At 39.3% G+C, this 26,018-nt stretch overlaps 1 protein-coding gene across 1 annotated transcript; it reads left to right on the forward strand.

Moving 5' to 3' along the window:
* The first annotated feature begins 12,646 nt into the window (after positions 1-12,646).
* On the forward strand, positions 12,647-25,835 carry LOC147872400 (uncharacterized). The gene is made up of 9 exons (XM_087356937.1): positions 12,647-12,925; positions 13,495-13,646; positions 13,912-14,025; positions 15,735-15,830; positions 16,557-16,778; positions 17,008-17,214; positions 17,753-17,959; positions 19,039-19,113; positions 20,996-25,835. Exons 1-9 carry the CDS (start codon positions 12,907-12,909, stop codon positions 21,803-21,805), a joined length of 1,902 nt encoding a protein of 633 aa, XP_087213063.1. The 5' UTR covers positions 12,647-12,906; the 3' UTR covers positions 21,806-25,835.
* The last annotated feature ends 183 nt before the right edge of the window (positions 25,836-26,018 follow it).

A 26,018-nucleotide genomic window follows, 5' to 3' on the forward strand; every position in this document is an offset into this window, starting at 1 on the left:
AAAACTATTTTTGAGGGTTCCGGGCACTGTTGAACCCATCGCCTCTGGGCGAGAGAAAATGTTTCTTTCCTTCGAATCTCGATTATTCATTTTGACGAATGAGAGAACACACGAGGGTCAGAACAAAACATTTTCGAAATATTTAAAAAAAAATTTTGAAGTTGAAATTTTAATTTTTTTTAGATTTATGCGCTTTTTGGACAATTTGCCGCATAATTTATTTTTCGAATTTTTCAAAATTTTGATTTTTTTAAATTCTCCCCACCCGATCCATATCAGAACCGGTCTCTGTCGTATCCTGTCTTTGAGAGTCTCAGCCACAGCCGTACTCCCTGTAATAACCGGTCATTTTAGTGCAGTCTCTGCAAAGAGAGGTAGAGATTGGGTGATTCAGAGACCATGTGTGCTAGAGACCGAGGGCAGCATAGAGCAGGTGTGGCAGAGACCGAGTCCGCGAAAGACCGTGATAGGTAATCCCGCTGAGACCAGTTCTGGTACTGATCGAGTAGAGAAATTTTTCAAAATAATTTTCAAATTTTTAAATATTTTCAAAAAATTGAAAAATGCTTGAATATCTCTAAAAAGCGCACAAAATCAAAAATTTCGAAATATTTTTTGAGGTTAAATTTTTTTTTTTAAAAAATAGTTTTGTGACTTACTCCGGCGGAAACCGGGTGAGGCAGACTGCGTCCGGCAGAGGGCGGGTGATGCAGAGACCGAGGCTTGCAGAATGTGTGCGCTGCAGATTATGGGTTTAGCAGAGACCGTGTGTTGTCAAAAAATGCTGGAAATTGTCTGAAAAGCGCATAAAGCAAATTTTTTTCGAAATATTTAAACAGCTTTTTGAATTTGAAATTTTTCAATTTGTTTAGTTTTGTGCGCTTATTGGACAATTCCCAGCATTTCTTAATATTTCGAAAATTTTAATAATTTTGAATTCTTTTTTAATACTCCCCCACCCGATCTCTTCCAGTCCCGGTCACTGTCCTACCGTTTCTGAGAGGTTCTTTCTCTGCCGGACTCGGTGTCTCTATAAACCGGTCACTTCGGGGCAGTGTGCAAAGACCGGGTGATTCAGAGACCGTTTGAAGCAGGGACTGTTAGTAATAGTGGGTTCCAGAGACCGGGTTTGGAAGTAACTGAGCCCGTGTGAGACCGTGTATTACAGACACGTAGCCGAGTAGAGCCCAGTTCTTTTTTATACAGTTTTCTTCGAAAAATGTTGCACACCGTTATGTTCACATTTCAAAAATACCTTGTGTTGTTGACGATTAGCTGTTGAGCAATTCCTGTCCGCAATCGATACAGGTATCGATTGTGAGTCGAGTTTTAGTAACGACGTATTCTCTATTTCCGACAGATGTCGCCAGCAAGTAAGAATTCGATTCTAAGTATTGGTTGGTATAAAAGATTGTGTTTTGAACGGATGGTAGGTTGTTTTTTATGATAATTGCCCCAAAATTTAAAGTAACGTGAGTTTTGATTTGATGTGAATTTCTTGACAAGTATTTATTGCATTGCTTGTTGCTGCATATATAGACATGTATTTTGGAAATATCTTGCCTGTGGGAGTACAAATAACTTCCCTAACCCAAATGCCCATTTGAAGGAGGTAGTAATGTACTTTGAACTGTCCGTTTGTCTTGGAACTAATTAAACATTTTATGTATGCTGTAGACAGTTAATAATAATAATTGACACACCAGCTGCAGAATTTGGTGGAGACAGTACAAAAAAAGAAAAACGTTCTGTTACATAACCTCAAAAAGTGTATAATTCAAAGAAAGACTCCAAGCCATGAGAATTGTAAATGCTGGCTGCAAATGCAGATCTACAAGTCATCAACTTCAAATACCTCATAAACTGTTAAAGTACTGCATCAGCAACATACACATCATTATATCTCACTTATGTAGTAGCAGCAAAATTCATGTTTCTATACTTCAGAAAGAAGCTGATGGATGACCGATTTGGTTATCAATAATTTTGTAGAAAAGTTTTCTGTACTTCTCTCTTGTATAATTTCCTATGTCAGGTTTTGCCTTCTTGATTTCCCTGGTTTTTGTCAGAGAATTAAGAACAGTGTGTCATGTTCATTTTGCATGTGACTTTGAATTTATCTTATTTTGTGAATAAAATCTATACCCAGTTTGTAATATATGAACCAAAATGTAAGAATTTGTGAACACAGAAGGAAAGGATTCTAACAGTAAGACCTGTTACTATCATGAATGTACCTCTCGACAAAATGAAAGTCAGAAGTTTCATCCAATATTAGGCGGTGCTTGAATTTGTCTTGAAATGTCACCTAGCAACACTTCATGGAGGGCTTTCAAGAAATCATTTTGACTGGCCAGTGAAGTGCCTTTGAAAACAGTGGTGATTCAGCAGAGGATCATAATGTTCTAGCAGTTTGAAAGATTCTGTACAATTATTTCTGTCAAGGGGCAACTCAGATTATTCATGACCTCTAAATGTTAGTTCTTGATCTGGCAGCAGGCAAGTCGTGTCACCCGTTTCAATATCTCTCAGATTTTACAAACTCTTTTATTATATGCTGAACTACTAAATGTAAGTTGAATCTCCAGAAGCTCATAATTTCTTTGGAGACTTTTGCGGAAAATTCATGTTTTTTTTTATTTTCTTTTCTTTTCGTGAAGCACATAAGTCATAAGTTTGTTAAAGGCCCCTGATATTAAAAACATTTCAAATTTTTGAAAAATCAAGCATTGCCAGCAAATCAGTTTTTCTCAGATTGTTGCAAGCTGTAAACCATGGGTAAAAATGGTATTGCAAAACAAAAGTTCCCAGTGAACATTTTGTTTTCTTTATATTCACTCTTAGGGTTTTATGTAGGTTGGCAGTGTCTCCCATATTTTAATGTTTTTAGTTTCTCCATGAATGTTGTTCTTGACAATAGTTTTTCTAAAAGATATTTAATAACATTTTTATCTAGTTTCCACAAACTCACAAACTTCAAATGGTCTTCCACCGTTATAAACATGTAAACTTACATCACTGCATTTGTGTTTATGAAAATTCCAGTTTGTGAGTGATTTTGGTACAATTCACCTCTTCTTCAGTTCATGTTGAGGTCAACCATTTTTATATTTAAAAGAATGGTAAAGACCTTTCTTTTTCTTATATTCACAATATTTTAATATTTTTATTTGCATTATGCAATGCCAGAGCATGTTAATTTGATTTTGTGTATTCAAATAACTTGTGCCTTTAATGTCAGCACGGAATAATTAGTTTGTAGTACCATGATGATGCTGTAAGTGTAAGTGAAATATTTATTAGTGTTGTGATTTTAGATCTTGCGTTTCAAAGTGGCAAGCCAGATAATCATTATTTTATTACGGTCATTAAATAGGACTAATTGTTTATATTTATACACATGCAAGCTGACTCCAGTGAGAAGTTGGCAGAACATTGAGCTAGGTTTTGATACTTGTATGATAAAATAAAAAGTAAAAATTGTTTGCATCATCAGAACCTCAAATCCTACATAGAACGAAATGTGACTGGTAATAAGACACACGTGGAGGGGTGTGTTGTTAAACTGTGGGCCAAATTAAGCATGTTGTACATAAGCGAAAAGTGATTAAAATTTTGAGCCTTTTGGGTTGTTTTCAATCTCCTACAAGAACATGTGTTCATAGGGCGAAGTTTCAGTCATGTAGCGTGAGTAGCAGCGATCATTTGTTATCTTGAGAGTGTTGTAACCGGTCCTTCCACACTCGACTCTATGTTTGTTTATTGTAGTCAAACCCAGTGACGTGCATGGCACTCGGCACTCATACGGTTACAACTTTTAGTACTTATGATAAGTGTGAAAGATATTTAAGGAATTTCTGATAATGGTTGTGGGTTTAGTCGGTGAGCAAAGGCCTCCAATTCTCAGGCAGTGGTGAGGTAGATGTTTCGCGAAGGATGCAAAATCTTTTGCTTTGGGCACCCAAAGACGACACTGATGAGCTGAGAGATATTCACTTTATTGCCTCTTGAGACACTTTGAAGTATAACCAGTTACAGTTAATGCAAGGCAGCGCGATGATTCAGCTGTTTGTATAATAAATTAAAGTACGTGTAGATCGGGTCTGCACGACCTGAAGATCAAAACCTAAGAGAGCCCCATAACTATGCAAACGCTCTATAAATACCCCGGCAATTCATAACTAAACCCACCGAAGGGGGGGGGTTAGTTTAGTGTCTTACTCAAGATATTAAAATGCAACCAACCCCCCATAAAAGTGGGGTTGTTTGCATTTTAAACACTTAAACAACCCCCCTAAGGGGGTTGGTCAAGTGTTCTAACCCCCCATGCGGGGGGAGGGGTTAGTTTAGTTTCTTACTCAAGATTTTCAAAAAGGAGTATATTATACAGGTATCAAGTTATTTAATAATCTTCCAACAACAACTAAAAGTCTAAATTATGATATAAAGGTATTTAAGCCTGCATTGAAAGATTACCTCATCACTCACTCTTTCTATTCTGTAGATGCTTTCATCTCTGCTGAAAATTTTTAACTTTATGTATATCTATAATCTATATTTAAAGCAAGTTTTGTATTTCTATTTAAAATTTAAAATTCTGAGGTTTGTGTATATTAATTTGTAAAATTATTTTTCATACTTGTATTGCAGAATCTGAAGTTTATGTACACTGATATGTGAAATACGTTCTTGTACTTGTGTTGAAGTTCTGAAGTTTATGTATACTAGAGCAGAGCGCTCCATTCGGAGCTCCTCGGGTAGTTGGTCAAGTTTTTAAAACGCAACCAAGGGGGTTAGTCAAGTATTAAAAAAGCAACCAAGCTGGTTGTGTAAGAAACTAAACTAACCCTCCTGAATGGAGGGTTAAAACACTTGATCAACCCCTCCTTTGGTGGTGTTGGTCAAGTGTTTAAAAAGCAACCAACCTCCTTTGGGGGGTTGTTTGCATTTCAAAATCTTGAGTAAGACACTAAACTAACCCCCCTTTGGGGGGGGGGGGGGGTAATTTAGTGTCTCATTCAAGTGTTGTAACCCTTGAGTAAGAAACTAAACTTTACAGGTCTGTTGTGACGAAATGTTATAGTAAAGTGTTTGGCACTCCTGTATCAAATTGAGGAAGTTCTGTGCTGAAATCTCAGCCTGCATATTTTTGTTTTACCAAATTCATTGAAAACCTTTCCATAAAAGTCACGAGTTGCCAACAGTACTGGCTGAGCACTCAACTTTACAGATCTGTTGTGACGAAATGCTATAGTAAAGTGTTTGGCACTCCTGTTTCAAATTGAGGAAGTTCTGTGCTGAAATCTCAGCCTGCATATTTTTGTTTTACCAAATTCATTGAAAACCTTTCCATAAAAGTCACGAGTTGCCAACAGTACTGGCTGAGCACTCAACTTTACAGATCTGTTGTGACGAAATGCTATAGTAAAGTGTTTGGCACTCCTGTTTCAAATTGAGGAAGTTCTGTGCTGAAATCTCAGCCTGCAAATTTTTGTTTTGCCAAATTCATTGAAGACCTTTCCATAAATAACAGATTACTGTGACATACAAGTGTAAATGTTATTTTCTCTTGGTGGCAGTTTGTTATACCAGAGATGAAAGCGATGTACCATGTGATTGTCGCGGACATAAATGAATTTCTTGAGGCAGTGAGATGGAGGCTCCCTAAAGAAGATGCAGTGGATATGGGGTTGGTAAGTGTGGACCTCTTTGCTATCATCATTTGTCAGGGCGTAAAGGTGCGAGCCGTCGCCGTTACAGTCGCGGATGGTTGGGACCGGGTAACATTAAGAAAAGAGCAGCTGGAGGACCAAGATGTGGGGCAGATCTTTCAAGAGATGGAAAAGGGACAACGACCCCAGTGGGATGACATTGCTGACCGTAGCCCGGTCTACAAGAGCTACTGGGCACAGTGGGACTCCCTAGCGATTAGGGACGGCGTGCTAGAACGACACTGGGAGTCGGCGGATGGTAAAGCGAAGACGGCTCAATTGGTCCTGCCACGAAATAAGATAAAGGAGGTTCTGGCCGAGGTTTATGGAGCGTCTTCTGGGGGACACCTGGGAATTAACAAAACCCTGGACAAGGTCAGGCGGCGGTACTACTGGCTACACTCTAGGAGCGACGTGGGGCAATGGTGTCGGCAATGTGACACATGTGCCGCCAGCCGGGGCCCCAGGACCAGAAGTCGCGGCCTCATGCGCCAATACAACGTGGGCGCTCCATTTGAGAGGATCGCCATAGACATCGCGGGACCCTTCCCGAGGAGCGACGCAGGAAACCGCTATCTCCTGATCGCAATGGATTATTTTACGAAATGGCCAGAGGTCTATGCCATACCCAATCAGGAGGCATCAACAGTGGCAGATGTACTCATAAGCAATTTCTTCTGCCGCTTCGGAGTTCCGAGGGAGCTGCACAGCGACCAGGGCCGGAACTTTGAATCCCGACTGCTCCAAGAAGTGTTGCAGCGTCTGGGGGTGGCCAAGACTCGCACCACTCCTCTGCACCCACAGTCGGACGGCATGGTAGAGCGCTATGTGAAAACGGTCGAAGAACATCTACGGAAGGTCGTCTCATCACATCAGCGGGACTGGGACACCAGACTGCCTCTCTTCCTCCTGGCGTACCGAGCCTCGACCCACGAGACTACGGGGGTAACACCGGCCAGCCTAGTGTTTGGGAGGGAGCTACGCCTGCCGTGCGACCTTATGTTCGGGTCTCCACCAGATAGGGAGAAGTCGACAACCGATTATGCGGCGGATCTCGAGGAACGACTCTATGACGCGCATAATCATGCCCGCCAGCATCTGAAGATGGCCAGCGACCGGATGAAGGCACGCTATGATCGCCTGGCAAACTCGGCTGGCTTCCAGGAGGGAGATCGCGTGTGGTTGTATCATCCTACCCGGACAAAAGGGAAGTCTCCCAAGCTACAAACATCTTGGGAGGGCCCCTACAGGGTGGTGACCAGAATCAACGACGTGGTTTATCGGATTCAGCGGCATACCCGGACCCGGATGATGGTAGTCCACCTGGATAGGTTGGCGCCGTATTTGGGTGTTGCTCGGGACGAGCAGCTTTAAGGAGGGGGTAGTGTGATGTGTTGGGGTTGGCATTGTTGTTAGTTTATAGACATTGTTGTATTCATGCATTGTTGTATTATTGACATTGTTGCGTTTAGCATTGTTGCGTTTAGCATTGTTGCATAGACATTGTTGTATTTGTATAGTGTGAGTAGATTGAGCAGAGACTGAGCAGAGATTGAGTAGAGTGGTGAGATTGGTGAGAGAGAGGTGTGGTGGTGACAGTCGTTCCGGCTCCGGAGCCCCTCGGCACAGCCTGGAGAGAGGTAGGGCGATGCTTGCGCTTGCGCAGGCCTCCGCCCTCAGTTAGCTTGGTTGTGTCCAGTGGGACTCGTGCCGAACGAGGGCTGCCAGAGGTCGCCCAAGGGCAACCGAGGGCGACCGATGTTCAGCAGGCCAGCCGAGGCCGTCCCCAAAAGACGGCCAAGTCGGCACAACGAGTGGTTAGACTACTCGGCTACCCTGACTGAGGTTTTCCGTGCTTTTCCTCAGTTGTAAGGCGAATGCCAGGGTATAACTTAATAGGGGCACGGCCCGCCACCCCCACCCCGATCACGGAGGCCATCAGCTGAAGTGATCTTCCCCCCATGCCGCAGAGGCCTTCAGCCGAAACGGCCCCTCCCTCTCTGGGTTCATACCCCAGAGACCCAACCAACCAAATTCCTTCGACAACTTGCCTGACGGGATAACCTCCCATCAGCAGCAACAGATCCCAGTTTGAATGGTCGAGGCTCCCGCCACGACGAAACACCGTTAGCGTTAGCAAAATTTCCGTTCTTATATTACGACCGTTTACCATTTCCAGCAATGCGTCTTGTGCGCAGGAATGGTTTCACCTAGGTAGGGACGATGCTTGCGCTTGCGCAGGCCTCTGCCCTCAGTTAGCTTCTTTGGTTGGTTGGTTGGGAAGTGCACTGTGTTTTATTTTGACATGAACCTGTTTCACAGAAAACTAGACAGACTCAAGGGCCAAATATTTTGTTCTGTTCACCACATGCAGTCCATGGGCTCTATGTTGCATACCTCTTACTTACTGGCTAGAACATCCGTGATATCATTATCACATACGTTTTAGTTACCAATGTCATCAAATTTAATCCACTTACAACAGAATCAAATATTTCAATTGTTACAATTACTTCTATCTACTGTTTTCATAATTATATTAAAATATTTCAAAAGTAAGGATTTTGAAAAGGTCACATAACCAAAGCAACAGTCAATTCCATCATTCCCTAGTACTCAAGAACATCCTTTGTGTCTAATTAAGTGCAGGTGTAAATATCACACATGATTCGGCCCATTAATATTCATTGCAAGTTATTTGGAACCGTAGTACCATTAGAAAATAACATTTACAGGCTTGTGTGACAATACTCTGTTACTCTGTTAATCTTCAATAAATCTTATAATTACAGCACTCATAAAAAAGGACGGCAATTTAAATACTGCTTGCTGTATGCATCTGATTGTTTCAAAAGTATTAATTTTGACTAAGTTTGATATTTATTCCATACACCCTGACAAATGATGATAGCAAAGAGGTCCACACTTACCAACCCCATATCCACTGCATCTTCTTTAGGGAGCCTCCATCTCACTGCCTCAAGAAATTCATTTATGTCCGCGACAATCACATGGTACATCGCTTTCATCTCTGGTATGATGAACTGCCACCAAGAGAAAATAACATTTACACTTGTTTGTCACAGTAATCTGTTATTTATGGAAAGGTCTTCAATGAATTTGGCAAAACAAAAATTTGCAGGCTGAGATTTCAGCACAGAACTTCCTCAATATCAAACAGGAGTGCCAAACACTTTACTATAACATTTCGTCACAACAGACCTGTAAAGTTGAGTGCTGAGTCATTACTGTTGGCACTCCACTTTGGGGGGGGGGGGGGGGAGGGTTAGTTTAGTGTCTTACTCAAGTGTTTTAACCCCTTCCTTTCATTGTATATATCGCCTAAATATAATTTAAAAACAGAGTCGTCAGATTTTGTAATAATCGAATGAGCAGTATGACTTGAATGTGTATCATTGTTAGTATCAGATTACCTTGTTGGTGTTTGTAACGTCTTCTTTCACTTTTATTCATTCCTTAAATAGTCTTATGTCGCTGTTCGGAGGCAATGTGCTGCTGCTGGAGCATGACCCTTCCGTATAGACGTATTTACGTCAAAATTCTTGCTTTATATTATGGAACTCTTAAGGTTAATTGTCGTGTTCAGTTCATCCACCTACCTTAAGTCAATTGAATCTATTCAATTTTGTGCGGTACATGTCTCAACCATATCATAATACTCCTTGAATTAATCACTCTAAAATGTTAAATTGAATCATAAGTATGAAGTTCCCAATTACGCATTTTTCTCCATTCTCGACTGCTGTTTCCTCTTTCTCATTACTTTGGCTTCAAACACCCTATAATCTTATCAAGAAGTATGAAACCAATTTTAACACCAGAATAAATCAGGGGAATTTCAGAAAATTTGAAGTTATATTATACAATCGACTAACTACATGGAACATTGTCCTTCCTCAAGAGCCATTAGTACTCTGTTAGACAAGAAAATACAGCCTTTTAATGAGCCAAAATATTCGGTCCCCATCCTGAGTCAAGTTGATCCAATCCACACCCTCCAAATGTATTTCTGTAACACCCATTTTACCAAGTTATGTTATAAACAAAATAGAAACACAGAAAACCTTTTTCATTCAGCATTCTCAGAACGTGCATGCTAAAATTTGTTTCTTCATGAACAACTGTCAGTACTGGTACTCACCTTTAATATCTTTACCATAACCAGAATCATTGGTCTAGCCTTGTCCTGCAGCAATGTCTGTTGACTTTGTAGGACGAGACTTCTCCATCAGTCGAATTTTCTCCCTCTCTCTCTGTAATAAGGAAGAACCACCATTTTATCTGAGGACAAAAACAGGTCTACTTTCCAAAACATTGTTCTGTTTGGAATACTAGACAATGGACAATATACAGAAACTCAGTAATACTAATTAAAAATCATCACTGTTTATAATTCTGCATTAACACTTGCGTACAGTAGGACATGCTCTACAAACCCTAAAAATATTTACCTATCTTACAGCCTTAACATTAGGAGAGCTGTTTAAAATAATTAAAAAGTTGTCAGTGGAACCACGGTTCCGGAGAATTTGACGTAAATACGTCTATACGGAAAGGAAGTTTATGTATGGGCTTTAGTCTAAATATTTCCTTTATACATGCTTTACAATTGAGATAATTTTGATTAAGACATTGCTTATTTAATTTGAATTAGTTTTTTTCGTTTCCCTTTTTCGTTCCACTTTTTTGCCGAATGACCCTTCCTTATAGACGTATTTACGTCAAAAACTTCCTCATTGTTCGGAAGTAACAACTATCTCGTTTTGTAACAATTAGAGTAAGGTAGGGTAATGTAATGAAATGTTTCCTAGGTAACAATAATGCCGAGTAAACAGACGACGTTTAGTTATTATTATTATTAAGTGTTCTGTCTTACGACAGGTCCATTGCTCTGCCCAAAAAGAGCTCTCCAGTTGTCCCTATTCTCGGCTTCTCGCTTTAATTCCTGGAACGTCATCTTCTTTCCTTGTTTAAGGTCGTCAGTTAGCTGTATCAATCTTCTTCCTAGTCCTCTCTTTCCTTCAACCTGGCCTTCGGTGATATCACTCATTAATCCATTCCTTCTCATAATATGTCCCAGCCAGTTAGCTTTCCTTCGTGTAATCGCCTGCAGAATGCTTCTTTGCTCGTTGACTCTCCTCAATACTTCTTCGTTGGTCACTCGATCCGCCCACCTGATCTTCTCTATTCTTCTCCAACACCACATTTCAAAACTCTCCAGGTATTTCTGTTCCTTCTTCCTGAGTGTCCAAGTCTCTGCTCCATACAGCGCGACACTCCATACATAACACTTCACTAGTTTCTTCTTCATCTCCAAGCCCAACTTGCTAGTGAGAAGTATCCTCTTCTTGACGAAAGCTGCCTTGGCCATGGCTATCCTTGCTTTTACTTCCTTGGTGCATAGGGCGTCCGTCGTGACTATGCTTCCCAAGTACTTGAAATGCTCCACATTCTCCATCTGTTGGTTTCCAATTACAACGTTCAATGGTTCTGCTCTCGGTGCTATCCTCATTACCTTTGATTTTTAAATGTTGATTTCCATTCCATACTCTCTACCTGTTTCCACTAACTTGTCCATCATGTTCTGTAATTCCTCCTCTTCCTTCGCCAATACTACTAAGTCGTCTGCATACTTTACAGTCTTTATCACTCTTCCTCCAATTTTGAAGTCTCCTGTTCCCTCCAGAGCTTCCTTGGCAAGCCATTCCCCGTACAGGTTAAAAAGAATTGGTGATAAGCAGCATCCCTCTCTTACACCTCTACCTATCTCAACGCTGTTGGTGTCTCCTGAGTCCAGTCTCACTTTGACTTTTTGCTGCATGTACAGGTTTTTGATTAGTCTTCTATCTCTCCAATCAATTCCAATTCTCTGTAGGATCCTCATTAATTTCTTCCATTTTACTCGATCGAAAGCCTTCTTCCAGTCGATGAAGCAGGCACATACTTCTTCCTTGACATCGAGAACTCTCTCTGAAATTATTCTCAAACTCCGATGGCATCTCTGGTCCCTCTTCCTCTCCTGAATCCAAATTGGTCGTCTCCCATCACTTCCTCTATCTTCTTTTCTAGTCTTTTAGTCAGTATTCTCGTCATTATCTTCGCCGCATGTGAGATTAGGCTGATGGTCCTGTAATCGCCGCTCTTCTTGGAATTCTTTTTCTTCTGTAATGGAATCATTGTTGAAGATTTCTGTCTTCAGGGTTGTTGCGCTGTGTAGTCTGGTCGATGTTAACCAACGTTTCAGAGGTCATACTGCCTCCGTCATCAGGGCGATGAATATGCCAATAGGGTGTGAGAAGTTGGATTTTATAGGCAGGGAAGTGAAAGGTGTAGCCTGCCCCGAGCCAATGTTATCATCATTGTTACTTCCAGAAAGTCCTTGGGCCACTCACCGGAGGTGTGACGTTTAGTAGGTAACAATAATGCTGAGTAAACAGACGACGTTTAGTAGGTAACAATAATGCCGAGTAAACAGACGACGTTTAGTAGGTAACAATAATGCCGAGTAAACAGACGACGTTTCGTTGGTAACAATAATGCCGAGTAAACAGACGACGTTTAGTAGGTAACAATAATGCCGTGTAAACAGACGACGTTTCGTAGGTAACAGTAATGCCGAGTAAACAGACGACGTTTCGTAGGTAACAATAATGCCGAGTAAACAGACGACGTTTCGTAGGTAACAATAATGCCGAGTAAACAGACGACGTTTCGTAGGTAACATAATGTGACGTGTGTAGTTGTTTATTTATCACGTTAATTGTTTACTCGGCATTGTTGTGTTGGTATACTAACACAACAATGCCGAGTAAACAAATACGAACTCCTGCGTGCATTGTTATGTTACCTAAGAAACAGTTTATTTATCTGTTTATTGGCATTGTTGTGTTTGTTTACTGCCATTGACAATCGGCTTTCGGGTCATTGCGAAAAGAGCTGAGCTGTGAGTCGCTTGTGGAAGAAGTGTGTTGTAGAGTAGATAATTTTGTACTGTTAAAAAGACGATTTAGTTTTGATTAAATTGATCATTGCTGGAGGACATCGTGGTCTCTTGCAATTGAACCAAGTTTACAGTCGGGTCGGAGCCAAGGCAGCAGACCCCAAAAATCAAGGGTTGACAACCAAGGTCGTAATTACCAACCCACATCACAATATTTTTTCTTTTTTTTGAGAAATGGAGGAAATAGACATTAGTAAGTGGAATATTGGATGTTTAAATTTCTTTTAATTTGCTTGTGTTTAACATGGATGTAAAAATCTTTATAAGGATGTAATTATATAATGAGAATACCGTGATAAATATTGCAATTGCAACTGTCTGCTAACAAACCAGTGTTACTTAAAAAGGCGTTTTCGGAATTTAGTTCCTAAGAATGAATTAAAAGAGATCCGATTCTGATTTGTACAAATTTATAACTAACTAGAAACGTATGTTGCAGTCATTAACATCTTTTTTGTCTGGAGGTATTAGAAACTATGCTTGGGAGCCCTAATTTCAGACGTTTAGGCTACCCGCTACAAAACTTAATATGCTAAAGAATAAGCACTACATTTGCTAAGTTCAAATATTTAGAAGCAATAAGAAATAATAGAAATTGTATTCATGAATAAATTAGGGACAGATTGTATTCTGAGAATGTCTGCTACCACGAAGTCCAGAATCTTTTTTGCTCCCATAATATGTTTTATAAGATTAAAGATGATCTACACAAAACTACGGCCCTTTCAAGATCGTACTAATTGTCTAACTATTCTGTTGCAGTTATATTGTCGTTACAAGGCCCAGCACCTTCGATCATTGCCTACAAAGACGAAGTAATGGCAGGGCTGATAAATTTTCTACCCAGCTGCATCTGCTCCACTAAAGTAGTCTGCTTCCTGTTCATGATGTTCATGATTTTATGTGTTTTCAAGGTAGGTACACTGTCCCTCTATCTGACTGAACATGTCAGAATAAAGTCCTGTAGTGTATACATGCTGTAAGTGGCAAGTAGAGAAAATTACATAATGAGTTACTTGACAGTTTGTAAAATTTACATAGTGCTTTTAGATTAACCCAATCTCTGTGCTGAAATCTAAGCCTGCAAATTTTTGTTTTGCCAAATTCATAGAAGACCGTTCCATAAATAACAGATCACTGTGGCATACAAGTGTAAATGTCATTTTCTCTTGGTGGCAGATCATAATACCAGAGATGAAAGCGATGTACCATGTGATTGTCGCTGACATAAATGAATTTCTTGAGGCAGTGAGATGGAGGCTCCCTAAAGAAGATGCAGTGGATATGGGGTTGGTAAGTGTGGACCTCTTTGCTATCATCATTTGTCAGGGTGTATGGAATAAATATCAAACTTAGTCAAAATTAATACTTTTGAAACAATCAGATGCATACAGCAAGCAATATTTAAATTGCCATACTTTTTGACGTAAATACGTCTATATTTTAGGGTCAGTGTCATTCGGCAAAAATGTGTTACGAAAAAGGGAAACGAAAAAGTGTAACTTTATTGTTATGTTACTTAGGAAACCTCATCTGTTTATTCAGCATTGTTGTTACCTAGGAAACGTCATCTGTTTACTTAGCATTGTTATTACCTATAAAACATTACATTACATTACTTTACCTTAAATTACATTACATTACCTTACCTTACATTACATTCAGCTATCACTGACCCATCTTAAGCGTAACTAATTCAAGTTGAATAAGCAATGTCTTAATCAAACTTATCTCGATTGTAAAGCATGTATAAAGGAAATATTTAGAATAAAGCCAATATATAAACTTCCTTTCCGTAAAGACGTATTTACATCAAATTCTCCGGAACCGTGGTTCCACTGTCACTTTTTATGAGTGCTGTAATTATCAGATTTATTGAAGATTTTTACACCGATAACAGAGTATTGTCACACAAGCCTGTAAATGTTATTTTCTCCTGGTACTACAGCTCCAAATAACTTGCAATGAATATTAATGGGCCGAATCATGTTTGATATTTACACCTGCACTTAATTAGACACAAAAGATGTTCTTGAGTACTAGGGAATGATGGAATTGACTGTTGCTTTGGTTATGTGACCTTTTCAAAATCCTTACTTTTGAAATATTTTAATATAGTTATGAAAACAGTAGATAGAAGTAATTGTAACAATTAAAATAAATATTGATATTCAGAGAAAAGAAGCGGCTATAGGCTTGGTCACAGAAAGGTCTTGGATTCCCATTCATGTGGAAATGGAGAATAGAGAAACATGTCAAGACTGCAATGCAAATCTGTATGTAGTTTTGAACTGCTGAACATTAATGTGATATCTGGTACTCGTTGCGGTTCATGAGGTCAGAGGCTACTGTTATTCAGTTTGCATATGTTTGTACATAAGTTTCCAACTTAACGTTTGTTTGGGGTGCATCTTTTTTTAAAACAGTTGGTGACAAATGCAGGAGCTTTCAAATAATTAATTTATAGTATATGCATTTACATTTACGTAGGTGAGATTATTTTGAGGAAGTTAACAGTTTTTTAATTTCATTCATTATTTGCTTTACAATTCTATGAGCTCTACATGGAACTTTTCTGATATAACCTCAACATCTGATTCAATGCAAGATGCAGATTTTTTTAAAAAAAAGTGTGTTCTAAAGCCTTGGAACCTTTTCTCTCAAAGTACCAACTTCGGGTGCATATTCTGCTGCAATGAATGAGACATTTACCTCTTTCACTTAAAGTTGGGAAGTGCACTGTGTTTTATTTTGACATGAACCTGTTTTACAGAAAACTAGACAGACTCAAGGGCCAAATATTTTGTTCTGTTCACCACATGCAGTCCATGGGCTCTATGTTGCATACCTCTTACTTACTGGCTAGAACATCCTTGATATCATTATCATATAGGTTTTAGTCATGTCCTTGTCTATGTAAATTAAAGTAAATACCAAATTTAATTGAGATCTTACAACAAATTTCAGACACGTGTGTAAATGTTGTTTTCTCCTGGTTCTAGATTTCCAGCCAGAAGCCAGAGATAGATGATATGAGACGTCGCATTGAATCACTGATGGTGGTAGTTGAAGAGGAGCGATCACTATATCAGAAATCAGTATGTATCGAATCCTTACTGGCTTTTTGTCCACGCTATCACACAAATGCTTTATAACCCTTTACACTTTTAGCGATAATCACGCCACATAGTGTTATTTTCTGCAAAATTGTCATAGTTGAAAAATTGTGGATTTTCAAGTACTATTTTAGGAATTCTGTCACTACATAGTAATTTTAACATGGAATGAAATAGCTTTTGTTAGATACAGCGCTGTTTTTATAAGTGGCCAGTGTGAGCTGAATGTGCACTGATGACAGTATGCAGTGATGGTGTAATGGATTAATCAAGCAGAAGCTGTGAGCTATTTGATTTATCAGTAGGATTTGGGGTTCTAACAGGTATAAGTACAAAGTTCTGAGTTATGAGCCTGTGTGGTCTGGAAGAAGTTTACCAACGTATCTGAGGTCCTTGCTTCCTAAATCATCATGGTAATTGATGATGGAAGCAACAAGGACCTCTCAGAAGTAATTTACTACTACCAGACTACAGGGACTTCAAAGCCAGAAGACAGCCATCTTTCAACAATCTTTTGTTAGATACAGTGCTGTTTTTATAAGTGGCCACTGTGAGCTGAATGTGCACTGATGACAGTAGTTAGTTCCTTGTAGTCTGTTAATTTATTGGAGCAGAAAATAACAAAAACTTTTGGTATTCTGCATGCATGATCAAGTAGTTCCACCCATAACAATGTTTGGTAATATCTAAAATATTTCACCCTTCCAGGAGAATATGCTGAGTATACAGAAAAAAATAGTAGAGGGAAACGATGAAATCATAAGAGATCTCACACCAATCCTGCAAATGATTTTATGTGGCAATCTGAATGACCATTCTCAGTTCATGTCTGATACGGACATCCATGGAGGTAATGAAGAGGCAGGTGGACAGTGTGAGACAAAACAAGATGAATGTAAATCAGAGTATGAAAATGGAACGGAAAAACAGGTGAGGAGCACAGAAATGAAGGACATACAAGCAATACTGTTGTTACTAAAATGTGTCTTCACATTCCTGTTTTGCTTAAAAGTAGTCAGGAACAAATACTTTACATGAATACATACATCAATTTCTGTGGGGAATACTCTGAAGTGAAGCTGTATGAAGTATCTGTTAATCCATCTGTTCAAATTTAAAATGCATTAATCAATCTTGTAAATTTTAATTTATGTTTCAGGAGAATATGCTGAGTTCAAATGAAGAAATAATAGAGGGTCGGGATGAACTTGGCAGCGAAGACAGAGAAATCGTACAAAAGACTGGCACATCTGAGTTAAGTGACCAATCCCCATTCATTACTGAAGTGGGTAATCACTTAATTCCAGAAGGTAATGAAGAAACAACTGGACAGCGGCTGCAAGAGGAAGATGACGAAACATGGATCGTAAGAGACATTTTAAGTATAGAATATAGCATAACTACAATGGCATTTGAAAAGTACCACTCGGCCAAGTTACTCTGCCCTAGTTGTTCTGTTTTCCCTGTCAATATTCCACCACTGCACCATATTACAACATATATCATTACGGGATGTGGACACGTGGCCTGATAGAGGCAGCGGTTCCGGAAAGATGTAATTTAATCTTACCCCACTGAATTAGGATCCAGAAAACAGGACAGTGGACTGGATTTCTTTATGAGTATGAATTGTGCAGTTCCACGTGGGTACAGTGTGTTGAAAAGTCATACATCCCTTATTAAAATATTTAGTATTGGTTGCTGTTCGGTGTAATCAAACTGGATTAGTAACTACACTATGTCGCTGTCGAAAATGAAGTTAATAATTACTTTTATAGTAATTAAGAAATAATGCACCTGCTTTAGAAGAGCCCTCTTTAAGAGCTGTATTAAGTGTCCGTTAATCCATTTCACCAACATTAAAATGCATTGATCAATTTTGTAAATTTTAATTTATGTTTCAGGAGAATATGCTGAGTTCAAATGAAGAAATAATAGAGGGTTGGGATGAACTTGGCAGCGAAGACAGAGAAATCGTGCAAAAGACTGGCACATCTGAGTTAAGTGACCTATCCCCATTCATTACTGAAGTGGGTAATCACTTAATTCCAGAAGGTAATGAAGAAACAACTGGACAGCGGCTGCAAGAGGAAGATGACGAAACATGGATCGTAAGAGACATTTTAAGTATAGAATATAGCATAACTACAATGGCATTTGAAAAGTACCACTCGGCCAAGTTACTCTGCCCTAGTTGTTCTGTTTTCCCTGTCAATATTCCACCACTGCACCATATTACAACATATATCATTACGGGATGTGGACACGTGGCCTGATAGAGGCAGCGGTTCCAGAAAGATGTAATTTAATCTTACCCCACTGAATTAGGATCCAGAAAACAGGACAGTGGACTGGATTTCTTTATGAGTATGAATTGTGCAGTTCCACGTGGGTACAGTGTGTTGAAAAGTCATACATCCCTTATTAAAATATTTAGTATTGGTTGCTGTTCGGTGTAATCAAACTGGATTAGTAACTACACTATGTCGCTGTCGAAAATGAAGTTAATAATTACTTTTATAGTAATTAAGAAATAATGCACCTGCTTTAGAAGAGCCCTCTTTAAGAGCTGTATTAAGTGTCCGTTAATCCATTTCACCAACATTAAAATGCATTAATCAATCTTGTAAATTTTAATTTATGTTTGGGAAATTTTTATAAATACTCGCATACTCACCAGTCCTGCAGTCCAACTGAGCAACAGAAAACTGTATATTTCTGAGGTCAGAGCAACTATACCCAAATTCAGTTTGACGCATGTTTGAAAAAATATGTGACCTTAATAATATTCTGATTTAGCAAATTTAAAAAAAGGATGTGGTGAACACACTAAGTACTTGAGGGAGAAGGTAAATAAATTACAGTAAAGTGATAGTTCTGCTAGTGTGGTTATAGACACATTTACTAGTGGTATTGGAATGTGTCTAGAATTTCAGTCAAAGACACGTGAAGTGCATCATGTGAGCTTCATGTTTTCTCAATATATGATTCCATATAGACAACTCTGCTGTCACTGATGCCATCTGGATTTTTCACATTCTGGCAAAGCACAGAATTGTAATACTATGTATACATTTCCTAACTTGTTAGCTTCATGGAACAGAAAAAACTGTTGTACTATTATCTACACTTTCTGAAATAGTTCCTCCCATAAGTCTTCGGTGATATTTAAAATATTTCACTCTTTCAGAAAAAAAAGCTGGATTTAATGGAAGAAATGATAGAGAGACAGGGTGAAATTGGCAGCGATGACAGAGAAATGAAGGTAATAATTACTTTTATAGTAATTTAGAAACAATGCTCCTGTTTTAGAAAAGCCCTCTTTGACCCTTTGCGGTCCTTTTTAAATACCACTATGGCTCTTTTCTGGTCTATTTAAATACCACAAACTGTATAAATTCAACTACTATTATGAACAGGTTTGATTTTCTTTTATAACTTGCATAGAACAGAAGAAACTTTGGTGAAAATATGTTCTGATGGGAGGATGACAGTTCCTTTTGTTTGAACACTGACCGTGTGAAATATTTTTCGCGAACTGTACCACTGTCGCTATTGAGATGTGTAGTAAGTGTTGCCTTTGTGCTTGCTGTCGTTTGGTAGAGAATAAAGCAAGTCCAAGTCAATAGACATCTCTTATTGCATGCAGATATACGATGTCTAAGCATTGGATTTCATAATCTCAGAGCTGTGCTTCGTGTTGCGCCGATTGTATTCGGAAGATCAAGACCAGTTCAGCACCATAAAAGTGTAACAGAATGCAAAGTGTGAACGATGAAGTCACTACACATGAAGAATGCTTGATAAGAAGACGAATGAATATGCATATGTCAGTGGTAGATTGCTCTATGCGTCAATGATAATTAAAAAAAATATAATTTCTTAGTAGGAAGATGGGATATTTGTTTATAACTTGATCAGATATAAAATACTTTTGTTCTAAGTAAATATGACAGCAACACACCCGATGGTATTCCTTCACTATAAGATGTATAAGATGACCGCCACGGTGGTCTAGCGGTTAGAACGCTGGCCTTATAATCCTGGGGTCTCGGGTTCGATTCCCGGCGGTGCCCGAATTTATAACTTGTGTTGGGCAAGGCCGTGGTCTAGGCAACACGGAGTTTTCCTCCGGGGGCTTCCCCGGTTTCTCCGAGGCATCCCAACAAATACTCCATTCACACACAGAAGAAGGCAATGGCATACCACTTCTGGATCATCTGCCAAGAACGTATATGAACAGGTCCCAGTCCGAGAAAAGGATGGAAGGATCCTGTTCATATGGACCTGTCGTCAGACAGAACAATAAATAATAATAATAAGATGTATGGGAAAACACTTGGTGTGGAATCCTGGCTTCCTTTAGACATGTGTCAGAATAAAATGACTTTTCTCTCCTGCCTCCTTTCACTGTTATCAGGTACAGAAAGTCTTACCAGTAAAACTGGGATAGAACTATTGCAAAGAAGAAGGCTTGAATGATATGCTGACACTGTTTGCCAGCCTCAGTTTGACTCCAGATCACGTAAAATATGCGTAAAGTACGTGGCGGACTCAGTCCGACATGGGACCGGAACTCCGATTTGTAAATGTCGGACTCAGCCCAACATACGACCGCAAAGGGTTAAGAGCTGTATGAAGTGTCCGTTAATCCATCTCTCCAACTTTAAAATGCATTAATCAGTCTTGTAAATTTTAATTTAAGTTTGAGAAATTGTTATAAATACTCTCATACTCTCTAGTGCTGCAGTCCATCAGAGCAAAAAAGTTCTAAATTTCTGAGGTGGGAGCATCTATACCCAAATTCAGTTTTTACGTATGTTTGAAAATATAAGCAACTTTTGTTGTGCCTGTATGGTTATATACACATTTACTATTTGTATTGATACTTACGTACAATTTCTGTCTATTGCATAAGAAATGTGTCATGTGAACAGCAAATTCTTTCTGTATGTCGATTCTCCCAGACAACTCTGTCGTCACTGAACATAGTTGCTAATATGACATTTTTAGAATTACGTGGATACATTTCATAACTTGCTAACTTATAGAAAGAGAAAAGAACTGTTATGATATTCTGTGTACTTGGTAAAATTGTTCCATCCATAACAATGTTGGGTCATGCTTAAAATGTTTCAATGTTACAGAAGTCTGTCGCCTTGCCAACAATAATGGAGGATAGCAATGAAGATTCTTCTTCTTCTTCTGAATCCTCTGTACCATCAGTGATGCCGAAGGAGCAGGAGGGAGATACAAGAGAAGAGGATGCATCTTCTTGTGAATCTGGTATGTTAAGAATTACACAGGAGGAAGGAAAAGAAGGAAATGCACCTTCTTGTGAATCTGCCATGCCAGTGACGATGCCGAAGGAGCAGGAGGGAGATGCAAGAGAAGAGGATGCATCTTCTTGTGAATCTGGTATGTTAAGAATTACACAGGAGGAAGGAAAAGAAGGAAATGCACCTTCTTGTGAATCTGCCAAGCCAGTGACGATGCCGAAGGAGCAGGAGGAAGATAAAATAGAAGAGAATGCTCCTTCTTTTGTATCCCCCATGTCAGCAGTTGTACAGGAAGAAGGAAAAAAGAAGAAGAGGAAAAACCTTTTCCGCTGGTTCCTCCATACCAAGAAACATGCATCTTGTGAATCTGTCATGCCAGTGATGATGCCGAAGGGGCAGGAGGGAGATGCAAGAGAAGAGGATGCATCTTCTTGTGAATCTGGTATGTTAAGAATTACACAGGAGGAAGGAAAAGAAGGAAATGCACCTTCTTGTGAATCTGCCAAGCCAGTGACGATGCCGAAGGAGCAGGAGGAAGATAAAATAGAAGAGAATGCTCCTTCTGTATCCCCCATGTCAGCAGTTGTACAGGAAGAAGGAAAAAATAAGAAGAGGAAAAACCTTTTCCGCTGGTTCCTCCATACCAAGAAACATGCAAGAGCGAAGCAAAAAGAATAGTGAAGGGGGTTGTTTTTGTTTGGAATCTTGCATGCCAACAATAATGCATCATATGGTTTGTGCAGACAGAAACAGTGCTTATTTCTTTACACAATACAATCACCACCACAAGAGTGATAATAATTTAATAAGCACTGTTTCTGTCTGCACAAACCATTTATTTATTATACATTAAAGATGAATGTCTTCTGGGATCGTGCAGCACATAGTCTAGTAGAAGCCTGTTGAGGTGGCAGGTCGGTTTCTTACTTTCTGTTGTGAGGTATTTTTCTCTCTAGACTGCCTCCGTATTCAGTGTTAAGGTGGAAATAAATATGGGTGTCTTCTGGGTTGTAGCACTGTATACACTGATATAAACAAACCAACAACTATTAACGCTATGACGGACACTATTGCCATACGCGTTTCGACCTCAAGAGGTGGCATCAGGGAAATTAATACATTTAGTCAAATGGTTCAAACTAGATTCAGAATTAAAAATGAAAACGTATATGACAAGGGTTTTGAAGTGACACTGCACTAGATGCTGTTATTCACAGGAGTAAAACTCGCACTTACCTGTTGAGCCCGTTGTTCGGTGGCCGTGGCTGGTCTCGGCGAGTTGTAGTCGCGTCGTCTGTACCTGCGAACTCCAGAACCGTGGGTGAGAGACCGTCAGTTGGAAATGCATGGGTATATATAAAAGTTTGAAATCAGGGTGGCCAACTATTGAAAAAATTACTTTCTCCTGTTTAATGCTAGGTCAAATAATACGTTAGAATCTTTGGTGTTTTGTTCGTTAATGATGGCTTTGTGTTTACTACTTTTGTATATATGGAATTTTTCTAAGATATCTAGCGCTTTACCTTTTGGAGCTACTCTTAATATATTCATGATATCATCTATGGGGCCGTATTTATGTCCGTGTTCGAGGATGTGTTCTGCATATTTTGATTTTGTTAAATTCAATCTAATGTCGTGGACGTGTTCTTTAAATCTAGTTTTAAAATCCCTACCGTTTTGGCCAATATAGACCTGCTCGCAGCTTCCGCATTTTAATTGGTACACACCACTTTTATTGTATTTGTTATCTTGTTTTCTTGAACTGCATTTGAGTTTTATGGTATTGTTAACTTTGTATGCTACTTTTACGAGACTGAGTGTCGTAATTACCGAGGAATTTCGCTCCTGTCAACCTCATACAAAATGCTATCAAACATTCTCTTGGCAAGATTAACTCCATATGCGAATGAAATTATTGGGGTTCATCAGTGTGGGTTCAGACGAAACAGATCAACGATTGATCAGATCTTTTGCATTTGTCAGATGCTAGAGAAAAAATGGGAGTTCGGTGGGACCGTACATCAATTATTTATAGATTTCAAAAAAGCCTATGACTCTGTGAAGAGAGAAGTGTTATATAATATTCTTATTGAATTTGGTATAACAAAGAAACTAGTGAGTCTAATAAAAATGTGCTTAAATGAAACCTGTAGCAAAATTCGAGTAGGTAAATATGTATCTGAGACATTCTTCATCAAGAACGGGCTAAAACAAGGAGATGCTTTGTCTCCCTTGCTCTTTAACTTTGCGCTAGAATATGCCATCAGGAAAGTCCAAGATAGGCAGGAGGGTTTGCAATTGAATGGGACACATCGGCTATTGGCATTTGCTGATGATGTTAATTTATTGGGGGACGATATGAATACAATAAAGAGGAACGCAGAAGTTTTACTAGAGGCTAGTAGACAGGTGGGGCCAGAAGTAAATTCAGAAAAAACTAAGTACATGTTAGTATCTCGTCATCAGAAGACAGGCGGGCAAAATTATCTTAGGGTGGCTAATAAATCCTTTGAAAGGGTTACAAAGTTCAAATATCTGGGAACAACAATAACAAATGAAAATGACACTCATGAGGAAGTTAGGAGGAGATTAAATTCTGGAAATGCTTGCTACTTCTCAGTTCGAAATATTTTGTCTTCCCTTCTGATTTCTAAGAACCTGAAAATTAAAGTATACAAAACAATAATCTTGCCTGTTGTTTTGTATGGGTGTGAAACATGGTCTCTCACTCAGAGGGAGAAACACAGATTGCAGGTGTTTGAGAATCGGGTGTTGAGGAGGATATTTGGGCCTAAGAGAGAAGACGATGGGGTCTGGAGGAAACTGCATAATGATGAGCTTAAAAATCTGTACTGCTCCCCTAGTATTGTGAGGGTGATTAAGTCAAGAAGAATGAGATGGGCGGGACATGTAGCACGCATGGATGGGACAAGCGGTGTGCACCGGGTATTGGTTGGGAAGCCTGAGGGAAAGAGACCGCTAGGGAGACCTTGACGTATATGGGAGGATAATGTCAGGCGGGATCTACGGGGGATAGGAGTTGAAGGAAAGTGGATTTTGTTGGCCCAGGACAGTGTCCGGTGGAGGGCTTTGGTTAATTCGGTGATGAACCTTCGGGTTCGGTAAGCCATCTAGTTAGTTAGTTAGCATTAGAACACTCACTAAGATATTCTAAAACACAAACGTAAAAGTAGCATACAAAGTTAACAATACCATAAAACTCAAATGCAGTTCAAGAAAACAAGATAACATACAATAAAAGTGGTGTGTACCAATTAAAATGTGGAAGTTGCGAGCAGGTCTATATTGGCCAAACCGGTAGGGATTTTAAAATAGATTTAAAGAACACGTCCACGACATTAGATTCAATTTAACAAAATCGAAATATGCGGAACAGATCCTCGAAAACGGACATGGATACGGCCCCATAGATGATGTCATGGACGTATTAAGAATAGCTCCAAAGGGTAAAGTGCTAGATATCTTAGAAAATTCCATATATACAAAAGTAGTAAACACAAAGCCATCATTAACGAACAAAACACCTAGCATTAAACAGGAGAAAGTAATTTTTTCAATAGTTGGCCAAACTGATATCAAGCTTATATATACCCATGCATTTCCAACTGACAGTCTCTCACCCACGGTTCTGGAGTTCGCAGGTACAGACGACGCGACTACAGCTCGCCGAGACCAGCCACGACCACCGAACAACGGGCTCAACAGCTAAGTGCGAGTTTTACTCCTGTGAATAACAGCATCTAGTGCAGTGTCACTTCAAAACCCTTGTCATATACGTTTTCATTTTTAATTCTGAATCTAGTTTGAACCATTTGACTAAATGTATTAATTTCCCTGATGCCAGCTCTTGAGGTCGAAACGCGTATGGCAATAGTGTCCGTCATAGCGTTAATAGTTGTTGGTTTGTTTACTCTGTATTCTAATACACTACACGGTATGCAACGTTTTAAGAATGGTATAAGTTTACCAAAGTTTCAGAGGTCTTTGCTGCCTCCACTATCAGGCCGATGAGTAGCCATCACCTTGATGATGGAGGCAGCAAAGACATCTGAAACTCTGGTAAACGTCTACCAGGTTACAAGGTGCTACAATCCAGAAGAGAGCCATCTCCGTACTCACCACTGTGAGAGAACCTCACATCCTTCAAGGTGGCAATGCTTTTTATGCTGCCACTTTGTCCCCGCAGATTGAGATAGTACGTGTCTGTAGACGATCTCCATCGTCCAACTGAGGTGGCAGTGCTTTTGTGTCTATGAAAGGCCTTGCTATTCAGCCCTGAAGGTGGAGACTATTTTTCTCTACTGATTCTTGTAAGAAAATAAGGGCTTGAAGATGGTGACGGTGTGATTCTCTGATTCTACAGAAGACTTGAGTCAGCACAAAACTCAGAACATCACAGTCACATAAAAGAGAGATAAAATTTTGAATTGGTTCTCGTAGAATGTTTGTTCTCTGTAAAATGGTTTGACCTAAGTACTTTTTGGGGTAATCTTGGGAAGCCAATTGTTAAAAATCTTTGTTCCTATGTGTATCAGTATGATGGTTTTTCACTTAATTTAACTGGTGTTACTAAATGCATATGAATTTCAGTGTTTTTAAAAAGATTATTTTTCTGGTTTGATATTGATTCTGTTGGTATTGACAAGGAATTGTCATTAGAATTCTGTAATAAATCTTTCGCACCATATGGTATGTGTTTATCCCATTCACTGAATACTACGTACCTGTCCATCTGTGTCTAAATGGATGACACGAGCGATCTGCGGTAGTGTGTTTCCTGTAAATGTCAAAACGAAGTTTGCTTTCTTGGTTGAGGTGTCATGGGTTGATGCTCTATACGCCGGCACCAAGAATGGTATCCTCTCATCCC

The sequence above is a fragment of the Zootermopsis nevadensis genome, unplaced genomic scaffold (genome assembly GCF_977971745.1).
Source record: "Zootermopsis nevadensis isolate Lab colony 2312 unplaced genomic scaffold, Znev_1.0 Znev_ptg000028l, whole genome shotgun sequence".
NCBI lineage: Eukaryota > Metazoa > Arthropoda > Insecta > Blattodea > Termopsidae > Zootermopsis > Zootermopsis nevadensis.

Coding starts and splice junctions, on each gene's coding strand:
- LOC147872400 (XM_087356937.1), top strand. Junction 13,647..13,911: donor TGATTTTATGTGTTTTCAAG/GTAGGTACACTG, acceptor TCTTGGTGGCAG/ATCATAATACCAGAGATGAA. Junction 17,215..17,752: donor AAGATGACGAAACATGGATC/GTAAGAGACATT, acceptor TTTATGTTTCAG/GAGAATATGCTGAGTTCAAA.